Source organism: Gadus chalcogrammus, chromosome 16 (assembly GCF_026213295.1).
Source record: "Gadus chalcogrammus isolate NIFS_2021 chromosome 16, NIFS_Gcha_1.0, whole genome shotgun sequence".
NCBI lineage: Eukaryota > Metazoa > Chordata > Actinopteri > Gadiformes > Gadidae > Gadus > Gadus chalcogrammus.
Window position 1 is genome coordinate 25,538,750 of NC_079427.1, and position 17,040 is coordinate 25,555,789.

The following is a 17,040-nucleotide window of genomic DNA, read 5'->3' on the forward strand; positions in this document are numbered from 1 at the left end:
TGACAGTTAGAACCAGATAGATTAGAACACAGTCTGGTGGTCAGAACAAAAAGGAACAGCTAGAACAGCCTGGGACTCATAACACAGGACTAGATCCACCTGGATTAGAACATCAGCCTATTGTCCTACTCTACATTCCAGCCCTAACGTTACAGGGAATATAAAATGTTTAGTTTTCTTTGCATGAAAAATTATCATTTAAATCCACAAAAAACATGTGTAATCCGGGGAATATAAAGACTCGGACCAGAAAATAATTACTTTCTCTCCATTGAAACCCACTCATATTTTTCGATTTCATAGGTCCCATGGGCTCTACCGGAAAGGGCGTGACTTCGCCACTCTATAGTGGGGGCGGGCCTGGCTCCCACTGGCCCGCCCATAGCGACGGGTACGGGGACAGATGAGATGTTTTATAGAAAGTCTCCCAGAGATTTGGACTGGGAGTTCTGAAGTTTGCTTAATTTATAGCACGGTCTTCGGGCCTAAAACTCATCCGTTACCAAAGGATAAGCCGCCAAAGATGCCAAAGATTATCAGGAAATTAATATGACTGCTCTGGGATTTTGAGGCATCTGACTTGCCACATCCAAATGTATTCCTCTCCCATTGCTGTCCAGCTTGTCCTTTCTACTAGTTCCTTGACTGGCTCATACCCCTAGCCCAGGTTTTATGCAACATGCTTTTCTCAATTTAATGTTTTTTTTATGTAAATTGTTTTTCGATTACGATTATTCTGGTTTTCCATCATACTCACTCTCTCTGTTCTCCTACATAGCACTGTATCTTTTCTCTGTATTTTGACCTTTCTGTGTGGTTTTTGACAATGGCCCAACAACCATGTCGCATACACGAAAATACCTCAACATTTGGAGGCAGAGCTTCCTCCTTTGACCAGTTGGGGCGCTCCACTGTCTGAACGACCATAAGCGACAATGGCTTGCGATGCAAAGTCGACCGGTATGCACGTTAACGAAGGCTGCCTTTGCTTAGAGAGGGTCAATGGTCCTAAAGAGAAACCGTTTACAATTAGTAGCTAATATATTAATGCACTTCTTAATCTCACTACTGTTGTTAAATAATGGAACAAACCCTCTTCCTGAGGCAATTCAATGAACTGACAGAAACATTAGGTGAATTTGTCTTATATAGATTGTGTTAAAGATTCAGTTTCACATCATAAGGCCCACAGTAAAATGTAATAATTGATAGGAAAACAAAGAAAAAAATACACATATTCCAATACAGATACATTTAAAAAGATTGACCTTCCTTCTGAGGAAAAAACACCCTTCATTTCTTAAGAACCATGCCATCAAATATAAATTTGGATAATTTTGTGGGTCACATAATTCATAACGATGTAAAATTCAGATCCCAGGGGTGTGAGAGCAAAATCATAACACATGTTATTACCTTTTTACATTATTTGATGTATATTCATTCGAAAGAACATTTAAGAACATAACAAATTGTTTTAAAATTGGTAATAACATACTTCCAAAGACAAAGGCCAATGTATTTCGCCCATGAAAAATAACAGAATTCGATTTTTTTAGACACAACTGAGCTTAAGTACTTCATAAGTAAGACATCTAGCTTAGCTCACTAAATCTGCGTAAAATATATAAAGTGCAATCTAACCAACCACAACTAGTGCAATAGCATTTAAAAAGGAAATGAATAGAAGCCTTTGAGTCCCACAACATAGCTTTCCATCCTTGACGGATGGTCTCTTCATCAGAAGCAATAGGAAGGTTCACTGATAGCGAGCCATGGGGTGGTTGGTCCACGGAGGTAGCTTGGACAGCTCCTTCTCAGTGGCGGCCTCTATGGGCCAGCCCCAGGCCTTGAAGAAGGCACACAGGTTGTGCTCCACGGCCAGGGAGAAGGTCTTGGTGTACAGGTTCATTTTGCCCTTGTTGTCCCCAGGCACGTCGCTCATGTCGTGGTAGGCGGCGAACACTTTCTTAAAGGCTGCCCAGCTGAACGCCTCCTGGAGCTGAGGTAGAGAGAGCAAGGGAAATATAGAGGGAGGGAAGACCGTATGTAGGGGTGAGTGAGTCCTAATTTGGTAACTAATCAAAAGCTTGAGTTTTGTGTAAAATAATAATTAACTATTTTTAAATCTCTCACCTGTAGGTACGTTTCCAAGGCCACCCACATAGTCCAGCTCGCAAGATTTCTGCCACTCTTGACGTACTCCTCTTGGCGAGACAACCGAGATTCAGGCTTCAAAGCCGGATGTGCCTGCAAGGTATGCAACAGAGCAAATCTGAATGGTTGTGTTTTCGGTACCATAGAATAAGCCCTTTATATCCTCATAGGGGATATAAAGGGCTTCGGGTCTTCCCTTTCTAACCCACAAACCGGTTAAGTTGCTGTCCGAGTCCGAGAGGGTTAACAATCTCGGACACCTGTGTAAATGTTAACCTGTTAAATGCTCCACCATCATCCCAGTCCCCAAAAAAACCTCCATCACAGGACTAAATGACTACAGGCCTGTCGCCCTGACGTCTGTGGTCATGAAATCCTTTGAGAGACTGGTGTTGAGCCACCTGAAGGACATTATAGGTCCCCTGCAGTTTGCCTACAGGGCAAACAGGTCGGCGGATGATGCTGTCAACATGGGACTGCAATACATACTGCACCACCTCGACTACCCAGGGACGTATGCCAGGATCCTGTTTGTGGACTTCAGCTCGGCGTTCAACACCATCGTCCCTGAAATCCTTCATCAGAAGCTCACCCAGTTCGAAGTGCCTGTCACCACCTGTCAGTGGATCATCAGCCTCCTGATTGACAGGCAGCAGCATCTCAGACTGGGGAGCATCTCTTCCAAAACCCGGTCCATCAGCACTGGCGCCTCACAGGGGTGTGTCCTCTCCCCGCTGCTCTTCTCCATCTACACCAATGACTGCACCTCAAAGAACCCGTCCGTAAAACTCCTGCAGTTTGCAGATGACACCACCGTCATTGGTTTGATCCAGGATGGTGATGAGTCTGCTTACAGACAGGAGGTGGAACAGCTGGTCCAATGGTGCAGTCAGCACCACCTGGTGTTAAACCACAACAAGACTGTGGAGATGACAGTGGACTTTCGGAGAAGTCCTAGGTTCAACCATTTCACAGGACCTAAAATGGTGTCCCCACATTTACTCTGTCCAGAAAAAGGCCCAGCAGAGGTTATACTTCCTGCGACAACTAAGGAAGTTTAATCTGCCTAGAGCTGCTGACCACCTTCTACTCAGCCATCATCCAGTCTGTCATCTGCACCTCGATCACTGTCTGGTTTGGGTCAGCCACCAAACGGGACAGGGCCAGACTGCAACGGACAATACGGGCTGCGGAGAAGATCATTGCAGCTGACCTTCCCACCATTGAGGACCTGTACCAGTCCAGGGTTAGGAAAAGGGCAACAAGAATCGCCCTAGATCCCTCACATCCTGGTCAGAATATGTTCCACCTCCTTCCCTCGGGCAGGCGATACAGGGCACTGTTTGCCAAAACCAGCCGATACAAAGTCAGCTTCTTTCCCCAAGCAGTCTCTCTGTTGAACGCTCAGAATTAGCCCCCACCCTCTATTTTATTATATTATTATAATTATTATTATTTATTGTATTGTTATTCTGTATACTTAACCGTTTATTTATATTTATTATTATTTATTTTTTTGTACTGTTTTCTGTTTTGTGTTTTTTTCTTTTTTTATATTTTAACAATAGGTTAAATGTTGAGTGTTGTACATAGAGAGCTAAGGGACCGAAGTCAAATTCCTCGTTTGTTCGCAAACCTGGCCAATAAAGCTGAATCTGAATCTGAAATGCCTGATGTGCTTGGATGAAAACATAAGTGCTACCAGAGCACCATGGGTCTGAATAAGATGCAAAGCATGGGAAATATACCAATTTGGGCTGAGTGTTTAAACGGACGGACGGATCGATGTAACTCAAAAAAAAGAAATAGATACCACCTTAGAGAGCCCTGGCTTGGAAGGGTTATTTATTTTTATCAAATAAACCTAATTAAAGGTTGGGTATGGAATTCGCTTTTTTGGCAATTTTTGCAGAATTACTTGAAATCCTTATCATAACCCACTTACAGCCACTGAGTTAGAAGTACTGGCATGAAAATTAAACAAGTCAATCATCTGTGGAACGGGCAGGGCTCGAAAAACTCCAGCCAATGATTTCCAGAGCCACCGAGTTGCATTGGACAGTAAGTACGTCAATCAAACGGTCGTACTGCACTCCCCCTCCCCCGCGCGCGACCCCTTCGTGCAGTACTCGTGACCCAGAGCAAGCTCCTGTTTGTTGTTATCCTGCGGTAGCTACTGGAACTAGTTAATCCACATTTGGACCTAGCAGTAGAAGACAATTTCCATGGCAGACAAGACGCCACCATCCCCATGTTGTTTTTTTTAATGTTGCCATGTTGTTTAGCGAAAACCTACGCTAGCCTGGCTCACTCTCGCGCATCTGTGTTCGCGCTCGTGCATGATTGCGCGTCCAGGTACTTGGAATGGGTGGAGTCAGAGTCAGCGTTGAAGGAGAGGGGGTAGGACCATTTGAGTTGTGTATTTTCAAAATCTGCTGGCCTTTCGCAAATCCCATACCCAACCTTTAAGTTTAGTTAATTAATTCGACCAAAATTGGGGGTGTACAGTTGGTTGCAATCCCCCCCCCCCCCACCCACCCCGCTCGGAAGACCTGTCCAGGGCGCAAGTTGATTTCGAGTCGCCTAGGGCGCCGAAACGGCCAGCGCCGGCTCTGGTTGCAATCTGCAACCGCCCTGCTAGATTAATCTAAATCCTTCACACTGCACCGTTAAGCCAAATCATTTGAGTAGAATTTCTCCATACTTAAAAATAATTGTTAGTTGAATACAGCAAAATACTTTAAACTGCCTGTCTCCGAATTTAACACAAAACCAGGTCAGTTTTTTACCTCTGCCCTTTTAATCCCCAGCACCTCTTCATTCACGTACACCGACCACAGGTTGCACGTGCACTCTGTGGTGTTCGGCTTGAACTCCCAGCAGCCCCTCTGCTGGTTGTGCCCCAGCTCGTGGATGAAGCCCCAGAGGTTTTTGCGTCCAGAGGCCTCTGGGTTAACCAGTTCTGGGGCCACAGAGGAGCACATCATGATGGGATAGCCTGCATGCATCCAACCTGGGTGAAGAGAGGAACCTATTACTCATCCATCACTAAGGCAGAGGAAGATAGAGAAAAGAAAAGAATGGCGACTCACCGTGGGAAATCTGCACATCGGCGACAAAACGTTCCTTGCGCGGGTATTTGTGGGAAACAGCTGCCAGGTCTGCGATCCCCCTCATGATCCTATTCCAGAGAGCCGCCACTTCATCAGGGCGCTCCAGGTGTCGGATGGCATCGGACGGCACGGTGAAGATGATGTTCTCAAACTCCAGCTCTGCCCAGGGTGCGGGGGACTGGCGCATCAGGGCCCAGTCGGCCGGTGTCGTCACACCTGGTGCAGAAGGTCGGCTTAGAGACCTTCTAGATGCATGGGTTTCCATAGTAACACGATGGAATCTACGTTCACCACAGGCCCACAGACATTAAGCGACCCCACGCTAACGGACAGCAGATCACAGATCAGCCCCCATCCTCCCCCCTCCACACCTGAGAGTCATCTCCCTGAGCAGAAGCCTGGGAGTGCTGATGTTCCCACTCTGCAGTAAAAGCATGAGGAAGTATCACTCCCAGCCCTTTACTTGGTTTACGAGAGTGCGCTTGTTATCCCTCTGGGTAGTCAGCCAGTAACCTAACGTCTGTCCCTGCGTGGTGCGATGAACTTGTAGTATGTTCCTAAGCCTCCCCTGGGTGAGTGCAATCTTACCTATCACTGGGGTTAGGTGCGAGGTACTCACCCAAGGTCCACAGCCAAAGCACGCGAACAATCCGCACCGGCTCCATGTCCCGGTGGGCTCTACCCTCAGTCCCGCTGGCCAGCCCACGCCTTAAGTCCCATCGTTTAATCACCGTGTATATATATATGTCTCAGAAGGGTTCTCTCATAAAAGTGTCGCCAAGCAGCGTGTGTCCATCGGACTAAAGTTCAGACTCCGAATGTCACCTGCTGAACTCCCGCAGGGCCATCTGTTCCTTCTTATGGCTTAATGAGCCCTCAACATCGCCCCCTCTGTGTGACGTCAGTACTGACCCTAACCCTAAGCACACGCTACCCTGCCGTAACTGTGTGTAACACACTGAATAATAAACTAGCACAGCCCAAAATATTGGTTGAATCTGCATAAGAATAATCAAATCTATATGCAGCAAAGGTTGTGCACTCAGTCGTTGGGAAACCTTTTCAATTGCGAGCAGTGATTGCTGAGCTCAATTACACACAGTAGTACTTTGGATATATGAATGTCATGGAGGTACTAAAACGATTACATCTGCTTTTAATTACAACCTGTTCTTTACTGAGATTATGCTCAAGCATACATTCCTCTGTGTCTGGATAGAGTGCCTTCTTTACATAAATGGACTGCAGTTCTGCTCTCCTGCCTGGAGTACGTTACACATAGTGGCAACATGGCTGCAGAAAGGTTTCAGCATATGAGTTTGGATTAATTTGGTGTCAATTTGACCAAACAGTAATGGTAAAGACTTTTAATGTGGAATAGTCAGCCCAATAGTAAACATCGTCTTTTCAAAATGTCATCAAGTTCCAGAGCAATAATGCGTTTGTACTCACAGTGTTTCACAAAAACAAACGCTTGCATGAGACACATTTGATAAAAACGTACTCACCAGATTTGTAATAGGGGGAAGGAACAGCCACCTGCACCATGACCTCTGCACCTCCCACCTGCGTCTTGGGCGGGGTCACCATGTACAGGAGCCCCCCCCACAGGTTCCACACCTGCATCATCTCCGAGGTGACGGGGAAGCGCTCGTGGACGCGTGGGGCCCGCTTGAGGGTCTCATGGCGGAGGTGATCGGTCTGACATCCTATCTGGACCTGCAAACAGGGAGCGAGTCAGGGCAATTCGTATGCCATTGCCTGGGTTGCATAAAACAGCTCTGGGAGCTGCTAAACAACCCGTTGGAATAATATTGATGTCAATTGATAGGTAACAAAAATTATATTCAAATAAATGCACATTTTGAAGAATTATGTTTGCATATCTGTAAGGACTTGTTAAGACCATACAATAAGCAGCATTGCCCTACAGTTTTTAGGAGCACATTAAAAGTCTTTACTATTACTGTTTGGTCAAATAGACACCAAATGAATCCACACTCATATGCTGAAACCTTTCTGTACACTGCAGCCATGTTGCCACTATGTGGAATACCCCACTGGAGTACTTTACACAAAGCCGGTTTTATCACATAACCGGGTAAGTTAACCCAGGGTTTGCGGTAACCCTAGTTTATCCGTTCCAAAATGAACACGGTATGTTAGTTACTATAGAAACATATGCTCTGAATCGAACCTGGTCGGAGCAGGTTTTGGGCAGGTTAAGTTTGAAACATAACCCGGTTTTGGGTATTTAAACCCGCGTTCACCACAGATTTCATGTGTTCACAATGGCATGCCCTTTTGATGAGGGAACTGCTGATCGGAGCGCAAATTATACGTGCAATCCACCGGGAGCGATTAATAAAACCATGGCTCGACATCTTGGCATATCAGATGACTTTTTGCTGGAGATATAGATTCTCGCGCATAACTTTAACATATTTAAATAGCCTTCTCCAGCCTTACATAGCCAAAACGACCAATCGAGGTCTGGCCTCAGTTCACTCCAAACTTTTTCACGTAGACCTCCGTTTTTTGCAAATGGTAGTTTTATCTATAATGTTGGAGATGCTGAGCACATCTCAGTCCTTTCAGATGACCCATCCAAGATTTTTATCGGCCTCCTATCATACAAAGAGCAATATTGTCTGAGTACTATGCCGAGAGGCACTTACAACATATAAGTATAAAATAGTCCTAACGGACTTACATCCACTGGAGAATGTTCGATCGTATCCGGCGGCTTCATTACAAGCACTAATCCATCTTGATCTGTGAAGTTTATGAATTGTCACTTTTAGGTTTTCTACCCAGTTACCAAAAAAATAAACATTTGGAACATATATGTTCCAAATGTTTATTTGTGCGTGCCATTCGTGACATTCGCACCATTTTTATTTGTACGTGCCACAGCGCATGTATGTACTGTGGCACGCACACGGTTTGCATGTGTTACTTCGAAGGCAAACAAAATCTAAAATACAAGAAAACACAAAAACCTACATTCAACCAGTGGGGTACCCTCATTGCACCTGACTCTCTGAGGAGGTACCTCCAGGTACCCCCTCCATGCCAGGGCGCCCTGAATTTATGTTCAGCCAATGACACTAACGGTTGCCCGCTTGCCCAGGGCAAGTAAAAAAGACAATTTGGGCAAGTTGAGATTTTTTCTGGTTGCCCGAACGGGCAAGTGGATTTTGGGTGGATGTTAATATAAAGGCTATTTATTCAAATGTTTTTAGAAACTGCAGAACAACCCTTTGTTCCGCAAAATCACACAAAATAGAAGTATTTGCAATTGATCAGCGCCTTCTCTTCTCTCAGAAAGCGATTTAACAGACACGCATCGCTTCAGTGCGAAAATAGCCCCGCCTTCTGTCACTCACTCGCAGTGCGGTCTGTGATTCGAAGGTGTTAGCTAAAGGTTAGCCAACACAGCTAGCATCTCAAGTGCAGCGCCTCCGCGAACGGTTTAGGTAGAAGGAAAATGGAGTAGTGATGAAGTACTTTGGATTGAGGCAAATTATCAAGGAAAGTCATATGCAAGAACACGGTTTCGGGTTTCATAACTGTGCACATGCACAGGAAATAGGTAAATTGCAATATGTTTTCAATCAGAAAACATATTCTTCAGCGCAATCTAGTGGCCATATATTTATTTGCGAGTGTTTGGCTTTGTGCATTCGATTATATTTGCCCTGAACTTTAAATAGAGAAGTCAAGTGTCAAAATTGTAAGATATCTACCTTTTTTTGTGTCTCATAGTAAGACAGCGCTCCAACTGATAATTATTTCAGGTGGAAATGTTATCTTTCACTTATGCGGTGTTCCATGGCTTTATTCACTTTAACCAAGTATTATCCCCATTGAATATTTCACTTACACAACAATCTTTCTTTCGGCACAAAGATGACATTATCGCCCTTGCAGTTGTGGAGATATACTCTATTTACTTTGGGTATGTTCTTTCCTGAAAAAAACTTTGCCCCTGATATCGAAAATGGTAATATCGATATTTTTCCAGGTATATTGTCGAAGTTAGAAAATCCAGTATCGTGACGGACAACACTACTAGAAACGCGATTGTGATTATTCAGTTAGAGCTACAAGAAACTTGAAAGTTAAAAACATATCTTTGCTACTACCTCTGACATTTAGTTATGTACATTTGCATAAAATCATGCAGGTCTACATATAACTTAGCGATAGCTTTAGGTTAGGTTGCAACGGTGGACTGAAATCACTTCATGGCACGATGTGACCGCTCGATAAATAAGTAAACAAAGAGAAGTTTGTTATTTTTTAAACACAACATGTGTGGAAGCTAACGTTCAGTTTCAGTCTGAGCTGGGATGATTTTTCTGAGCCCCCCCAAAACCAGGCCGGGTGCCTGGCAAGAAGAGGCCCGTTCACGATTCTGATTATAATTGGGCAATCCGCTGCCAGGCTTTGGTTCTCCGGGTTGCAGAGGCTTTAGCGTTCCCTTTTCTTGTGATAATGTCCTTCTCCTCGTTATAGCTGTCCAGGAGAACCTGGAGTTCCATTTCATTGAAATAAGCGGCTCGTTTCGCCATTTCAATCAGGGTTTCCATGATCCATACATCATGTCTTCTTAGGTTTGGCGTGGACGCGCACAACCCTGCGTTAACCAACCCCGAGTTCATTGAACTAATGCATAACCGCTGCTGTGGAACCGAAAAACTCTGGGTTAGTCGGCACAAGTTCAATCAACCTAGAGTTCAGCTTAACTCAGTGTTTGTTAAACCTCTGTTCGTGGAATACCCCACAGGTCGTCTATGGAGTGAAACACAATAGTGTCCTTTGTTTTGAGTAGGGATGGGAATCGAGAACCGGTTCTTGTTCGGAACCGGTGCCGAGTCAACCGATTCCTTGGAATCATTAGCAAGCCTGCTTGATTCCGCTTATCGGTTCCGGTCGCGGCAAATGCGTCATGACGTCACACACACGCTGCTTTGCTTTGGTTCAGAACGCAGCAAACATGGCGCTGTCACACTAGGGCTGAATCCGTATACTTAGTACATACTATTTCTGTTCAGTGTCTACTACTTGACCGTACTACACTTGACAGTGTAGTATGGTCTACAGCTATGCGTAGAACGCCTCCGAACGCTTCCGAACACCGCCGAAACTGCGAACGGGCGAAAAATTTCGCGTTTGGTGTGAACACACAGTTACTGTGCGTTCACAGTAACACACAGTTAATGTGCGTTCACACCAAACGTGAAATTTTTCGCCCGTTCGCGTTGTCGCCGAAGTTTTGTCGGGCCACACATCATAATCTGTCGCTCTGCAAGTTTTGTCGAATTGGTCGCGCCACAACAAGATAACCACCATTGCATGTCTTTACCTTTTGTGGAAGAGGGAGAGACGTCGGAGTACCCAACGCAGTATATTCATAATATTGTAATGATCACGGAAGAGGCAGTGAATGAAGTATTGAATAGACAGAGATTTATTAGATACGCATACCTAATAAACCGTTGGAACACACAAGACCGGAAACATAGCAACGCCGTAAACAAACCCCGAGAAGCCCAATCCCTACGAGAGCTCCCCGCGCTACGGCCATCCGGAGGCGCACAGAGCTTTTGGCCGTGATATTATATATACATATATTATATTATATACTATTATATTATATATAGAGCTCCGGGAGTCGGAAACGGCAACATTCACCTTCTTCTCCATTCTGCAGTTCACCCCGGACTGCACTGCACTGCGTTTGACGGTTGAACGCTGATTGGCCGTTACGTTACACATGTGACTCAGTGGCCACGCTGTTGAACGCTGATTGGCTGTCATCACGTGTCATCACGCGAAATTCGCGTCAAAGTTCAAATAATTGAACTCTAGCGAATTTTTCGCGCAACAAATTATCGTGAACGCGCTCGCCTGTCCACGGCAAAAGTGTGGCGCAACAAATCAAAACTTGTCGCCGGTTTTCTCTCGTAAAAAATTCGCCCGATACGTGTCTCTACGTTCACTTTGTATGGGATCTTGTCGCCCCGTCGCGTTTGGTGTGAACGCACGTTATGTAATCTGATTACGTACCCGGTACAATTTTCGCCGTATTATGCTCCCCATATTCTTACAGTGTACATAGGGTGAGTTGTGGTGTAAAATAATGTGATTATGCAGTGGGAGCATTATTTGATAGAGGCGATTGGTCTATCCACATACTTTACCCCTGCTATCTTAAATAAAGACGTTATAAACAAGCATCAAAATATGCTCCCCATATTCTTACAGTTAACATAGGGTGAGTAGTGGTGTAAATAACATGATTCTGCTGTGGGAGCATTATTTGATAGAGGCATTTTCTGATGGGAAGCATGATTTGATAGACTTCGCTATCGAGTCGCACTACGGTAGCAAAATCTGACAAGGGAGCAGAAATTGGTAGAACACCGGTACAAATTTAGTGTGACGAAGCTCATTGTGCGTTCACACCAAACGCGACGGGGCGACAAGATCTCATACAAAGTGAACGTACAGACGCGTATCGGGCAAATTTTTCGTGAGAGAAAACCGGCGACAAGTATTGATTTGTCGGGCCACACTTTCGCCGTGCACAGGCGGAGTGTTCACGAGGATTTGCGCCGCGACAAATTCGCTCGAGTTGAAATATTTCAACTTTGACACAAATTTCGTGTGATAACAGCTAATCAGCGTTCAACAGCATGACAATTGAGTGACATGTGTAACGTAACAGCCAATCAGCGTTCAACCGTCAAACTCAGTGGAGTGCAGTCCGGGGTGAACTGCAGCATGGAGGAGAAAGTGATTGTTGCAATTTGCGACTCCCGGAGTTCTATATATAATAGTATATAATTGTATATATAATATCACGGCCAACAGCTCTGTGCGCCTCCTGATGGCCGTAGCATGGGGAGCTCTCATAGGGATTGGGCTTCTCTGGGTTTGTTTACCGGCGTTGCTATGGTTTCCGGTCTTGTGTGTTCCAACGTTTTTTTAGGTAGGCCCTAGGGCTGTAACGATACGCGCATCGAAACCGAAATCACGACACTCAAAGCCACGTCCCTATGTCTCGCGGTGTGAGAAGGCAGAAGCGCGATATGCCCTTTCTAACTCTCCGGTCAAATTGTCCGACTTAAATTTGCTAATAATTTGTCTAAATAATAGTCTGCTGACAGCGCCCCCTCCTATCGAAGCCGTAAGTATGCGACGAGATGCCCTATCTGTGATGACAGCTCTCCGTGGCTACGGAGGATTGCATTTCTCCACAGCCGCCGAAGTCCTCATATGCGATATGAACGACATTTATTCAGAGTGGGCCAAGAGCGAAAAAAATTGCCTTTTTGATCCTGTCTCTATTGTTTTGTGTGATTTGACTGGCAGTTTGTCTGCTTATACTGTAGGTCGGAATGAAGCGGCCACCGATTATTGACAGGATGGGTACTTTATTCTACTGGACTCGTTCACTTCTTCACTAGACACACGCGCTAACGCTCGCTCTCCTCGCTTGTCCACTCACTCGCTGACGTCACTCACACACGCATACGCACACTGCCATTCTCGCGCACACACATATGCTACTCGTAACACTATGCCTCGTTATTGCGACGTTCATGTTAGACGTTCATGTTTTTCCCCCATCTATTGAAAGTTAGGCTATTAAACATGTTGCATTCTATACGGCCTGATTATGTCATTATTTAAGCTACATAGCCTAATAAGAAGCGCCAATAAGGATATTTGACTAAACCAACCAAACAGTTCAGGGTTTTTGCCTACCAGCAAAAGTCATCCTCCAACTGCAATCTTTTATTGCAGGTTATTTCTTTATTAATTTAGCCATACTTTAATAGTATTCTTTCTGTTGAAATCTGTTCAGTGTTCCAAATTATTTGTGATTAAATGTTACATTAAGTTAATTGGTATATAAGTGTTGTTTAAATAAAATGATTTTTTAATTTAAAAAAATCGTGGGACGTATCGAACCGTGGGTCAAAAATCGTGATACAAACCGAATCGTGAGTTTGTGTATCGTTACAGTCCTAGTAGGCCCATCTAATAAATCTCTGTCTAATCAATACTTCATTTTGTTTATGTCAGTTGAATTTTGTTACAAGTTGAATGCAAATGAGCACTGTTAGCATTCCAAAAGGCACAAGCTCTTACTTGACTGTTTTCAGTCTGTGTTTTTAGTTGTATGGCACATAATGATGGCATTTGGGCTTAAAAAGCCAAGCATATCTTTTTTTGTCTAGACCAATTGATTGGAAAATGTACAATTTCCTAATACTAGACGCACTTCTGAGATCAGATATTAAAGAGATTTAATACAAACTAACACATTTGTACTTATTTTCTCACCCAATGAGAATCGATAAGAGAATCGATAAGGAATCGGAACGATAAGCAGAAACGGAATCGGAAATTCTTATCAATTCCCATCTCTAGTTTTGAGTGGAGCTAGATTAGCCACACATGCTGTACATACATGCCATCCTTTGTTGACAATCTGTGCAGGGAAAGCCATGTATGTCTTCATACCAGGAGAGAGGTAGAGTCCAGTACTGATCCACTCTGAACCTAACACGCACAAAAACACAAACACACACACACAGTTGCAAAGTATACAGGGAATGAGTGCCTGGTAAACACACGTATATGATCAACTTCATGTGTAGTATCCAGTGCCCACTGACCTGCGGTGTCGACATTGATGGGGATCCTGTAGTTATAGAACACACACATGGCTGGATTGTCCTTGATGAGGTAGGGCAGGAGAGCGTCTGGATCTGGGCACACCTTGTAGACCTCTGCCCCTATACTGAGGAGGAGGTGGTCCTTGGGGCTGCTCACTGGGCAGCTACCACACACCTGAGGACAGAGCAGAGGGCAGCGCCAACAGGGAGAACATGACCGATGTTCTTACCTGAATAACCTTTATGTTCACATTTAGATTCCTACGTCTAGCCTAAAAAAAGTCAAAACTACACTCAACATCTGCAAGGAGAAAGAGAACAACTAAAACATATTCATGTTGATCTATACTGCCAAGTCAACCTCCTAGACAATGACTTTAAGACTGCATTTAGCTTAATTTTTTAGAAATTCACTTGAGAATTGAGAATCAGACAGATATTTAAATATTAAAACTAAGTAAATGTATGAGCAATGCCTTTATAATATGGTAAATAGGTCAGTTTGGTTTTACAACATACAATAGAACCCGTCAGATTTGGGGGAAAAAAAATAGGAATCCCACAAAAGCTGTTAGAGCATAAGCAGTAGAAGAGACACACGTTTTACATCAGGCGTACAGGGTAGCAGACACACAAGATAGGACAAGGAAGGTTTTTTGTGGAAGTGCAAAATCCATCCTGGGATGCTCACCTTTGGCATGCCGGACCTCATCACAATCTCAGTGAGGGTGGACAGCACCTGGGTGTAGGAGGGGCAGTGGTGGGCCTTCATGTTCAGGTAGCTGGCACAGTCACCTCCTAGCTTTTTCAGACCGACCAGCTCTTGGGCTGTAAGCTCCTCCCCCTGGGTCACGTGACTGGCAAAGCGCCGCAGCATGCGGCGGAAGTGGTAGTTGTCCTTGCAGGCCTTGGCGGGATCGGGAGCCTTGTAGCATCCAGATTTGACTGTGGATTCCAGCACACTCAAGCCCATCTTGTTCAGGATGTGGTTCCCTGGTGAACAGTACAAAATACAGAAGCACTGCATATCAGAATTAACTGAAAGATCTGAGTGTATTGCCATATCGGTTTGTTAAAATACTATTATATCAACAGATTTAGGTGAAACACATATATTAGAAGGTTTCAGGAAGATATGTCAATCGGTTGATTTGTGAGAATGTAATTTATATTTTGGGGAAATTATTCAAATTTGACAAAGTACACTGCTCTTGAAGAAACTCATTTTGGAACTGCCTTGGACGACCTTGTCTGCGATGGCAGTACAAACTATATAGGTATACATCAGACCAAAATGGGAGCAGACTCCATCATTGGCTACCTTCATAATCTTTCATTGGGCTTTGCCCCGGGTGTTTCTGGGCCCAGTACCAGGCATGGCCACCAATCAGAAGGCCTCCTCCTTCAGCCACAAACTGCTGAATCTCCTCTGCCTGCTTGTTGCTGTAAGTCGTGCACACATACACACTCAGGTCCTTGCTGAAGCCTGACTTCTGACAGGTCACCCCCATCTGGCTGAACAGGGTCATGGCGTGGTCAAGTTTTGGCAGGATTCCAAAGACCCCGTTACGGCCCTCATCCAACCAACGGAGAGCGTTCTTCCAAAATGGAGCGAGGTTCTGCAAAAAAAGAGTCAGACATGGACGCTTTTATTAGGCTGATAGTAAACGGGCTGTTCTCCTAACAAGACTGATGCCATGATACAATGCTTTCCTCCTTGCCAGTATACCAAGGGCGTAACCACGCATTCTTTGGGGGGGGTCGTGTCCCCCCCAATGTTGAGAAAATACTAACCTGTCCCCCCCAATATACAGAAGGATAAAATGTAAAATATATGTTCTCTTTTTATGAACCCTGTCAATGGATCGGTCTCTTGTTATGTCTTATTTATTTTCAATTTATTTAAGTGTGTGAATCCCCCCTCCTAATTGTACACTTGTGCGATTTAGTTTGAAACCACCTCGCGACTTTCTGCGTTGTCATGGTTTTTTAAGACAGTAAGTAACACAGAGAGAGAAGGAGAGAGACAGGCATGCTGAAAGCAGTGCCTGTAACGTTATTTAACGTGTTGGAGAGGAGGTAACGGACAATTTAAGGTTACTTAAAAAGCGGATAAAACTGGTTCAGCAGCCGAGCGTACACGTTTTTCTCCAGACAATTAGTAGCTTGATACCGAGCTAAATGTGTGAGCAAATAAAACGAGTAGCCTAATTAAAATATGAGTTGCTGTTTTTTCTGATAAAATGACGTGTGGTCACAATGCAGGCATCACAGAGAGACAGGGAGAGAGACAGGCAGGCTGAAAGCAGTGGCCAGACAGGGACATGCTCTGGACATGCAGGTGATAAGGTGAGAATTTTGAATACGAGACTAGACAGCCTTACAACATTGTTTATAACCTGGGCCTACATGTCAGCAATACATAAAAGTAGCCTACTTCTAATACAAGCAGAATATATAGACCAAAATGATCACGAAGGTCAGCCACTGTTCTTCTGATAACATAATGACATGTGGTCACAATGCAGGCAGCACAGACAGACAGGGAGGCAGAGAGGCAGGCTGCTTTTTTTGTTAAAGTCTGTACATCACAAAAGTACATCAGTAGTTGTCCTAATTAAAATAACATTAAAAAAAAAAAATTTGGGTATGTGGTATTTTTCCATTGGAAGCTATCCTTTTTGCTACAGTACTACTGGAAGAGCATAATTGTAATTGGTAGGTGTGTTTAAGGTCAGTAAGCAACTAACCAAAACAAAGTGTGTGTGTATGCAGACCCGTCGCCAGACCTGAGTCTTAAGGGGGGCATATCAAATGCATAGGGGGGCACAATTATTATTAGCCTACAGTACGTATATATCCTTCCACTCAGACGTAAACTTGTGAGTTAGGTCCTTTTCAAAAGCAAGCTGAATCAGCTGGGCCTTGCGTCTGTGCAGCATACCGCGCCGATGCTCTGAGGAGACGTTTTTCAACGTGGAAAATTAGTTTTCACACATTGCTGTGGAAGCTCCTAAAGTTAGGGCAAGGGTGTAGGCTGTGAGAACAGTCGGCATAGCCTGGAGTGCACAGTT

At 44.5% G+C, this 17,040-nt stretch overlaps 1 protein-coding gene across 2 annotated transcripts in view; it reads right to left on the reverse strand.

Annotated features, from left to right (window-relative positions):
- The window catches only part of LOC130405971 (TRPM8 channel-associated factor homolog), a 21,738-nt gene continuing 4,698 nt past the window's right edge, over positions 1 to 17,040 (reverse strand). For both annotated transcript variants that reach the window (XM_056611320.1, XM_056611319.1), the window contains exons 5-13: positions 15,288 to 15,585; positions 14,658 to 14,959; positions 13,967 to 14,141; positions 13,759 to 13,850; positions 6,779 to 6,989; positions 5,250 to 5,486; positions 4,947 to 5,170; positions 2,137 to 2,250; positions 1 to 2,002 (exon numbers count right to left, since the gene is read on the reverse strand). In XM_056611320.1, coding sequence (XP_056467295.1) covers positions 1,760 to 2,002; positions 2,137 to 2,250; positions 4,947 to 5,170; positions 5,250 to 5,486; positions 6,779 to 6,989; positions 13,759 to 13,850; positions 13,967 to 14,141; positions 14,658 to 14,959; positions 15,288 to 15,585 — 1,896 coding nt within the window. In that variant the 3' untranslated portion in view covers positions 1 to 1,759. The remainder of the gene's footprint in view (positions 2,003 to 2,136; positions 2,251 to 4,946; positions 5,171 to 5,249; positions 5,487 to 6,778; positions 6,990 to 13,758; positions 13,851 to 13,966; positions 14,142 to 14,657; positions 14,960 to 15,287; positions 15,586 to 17,040) is intronic.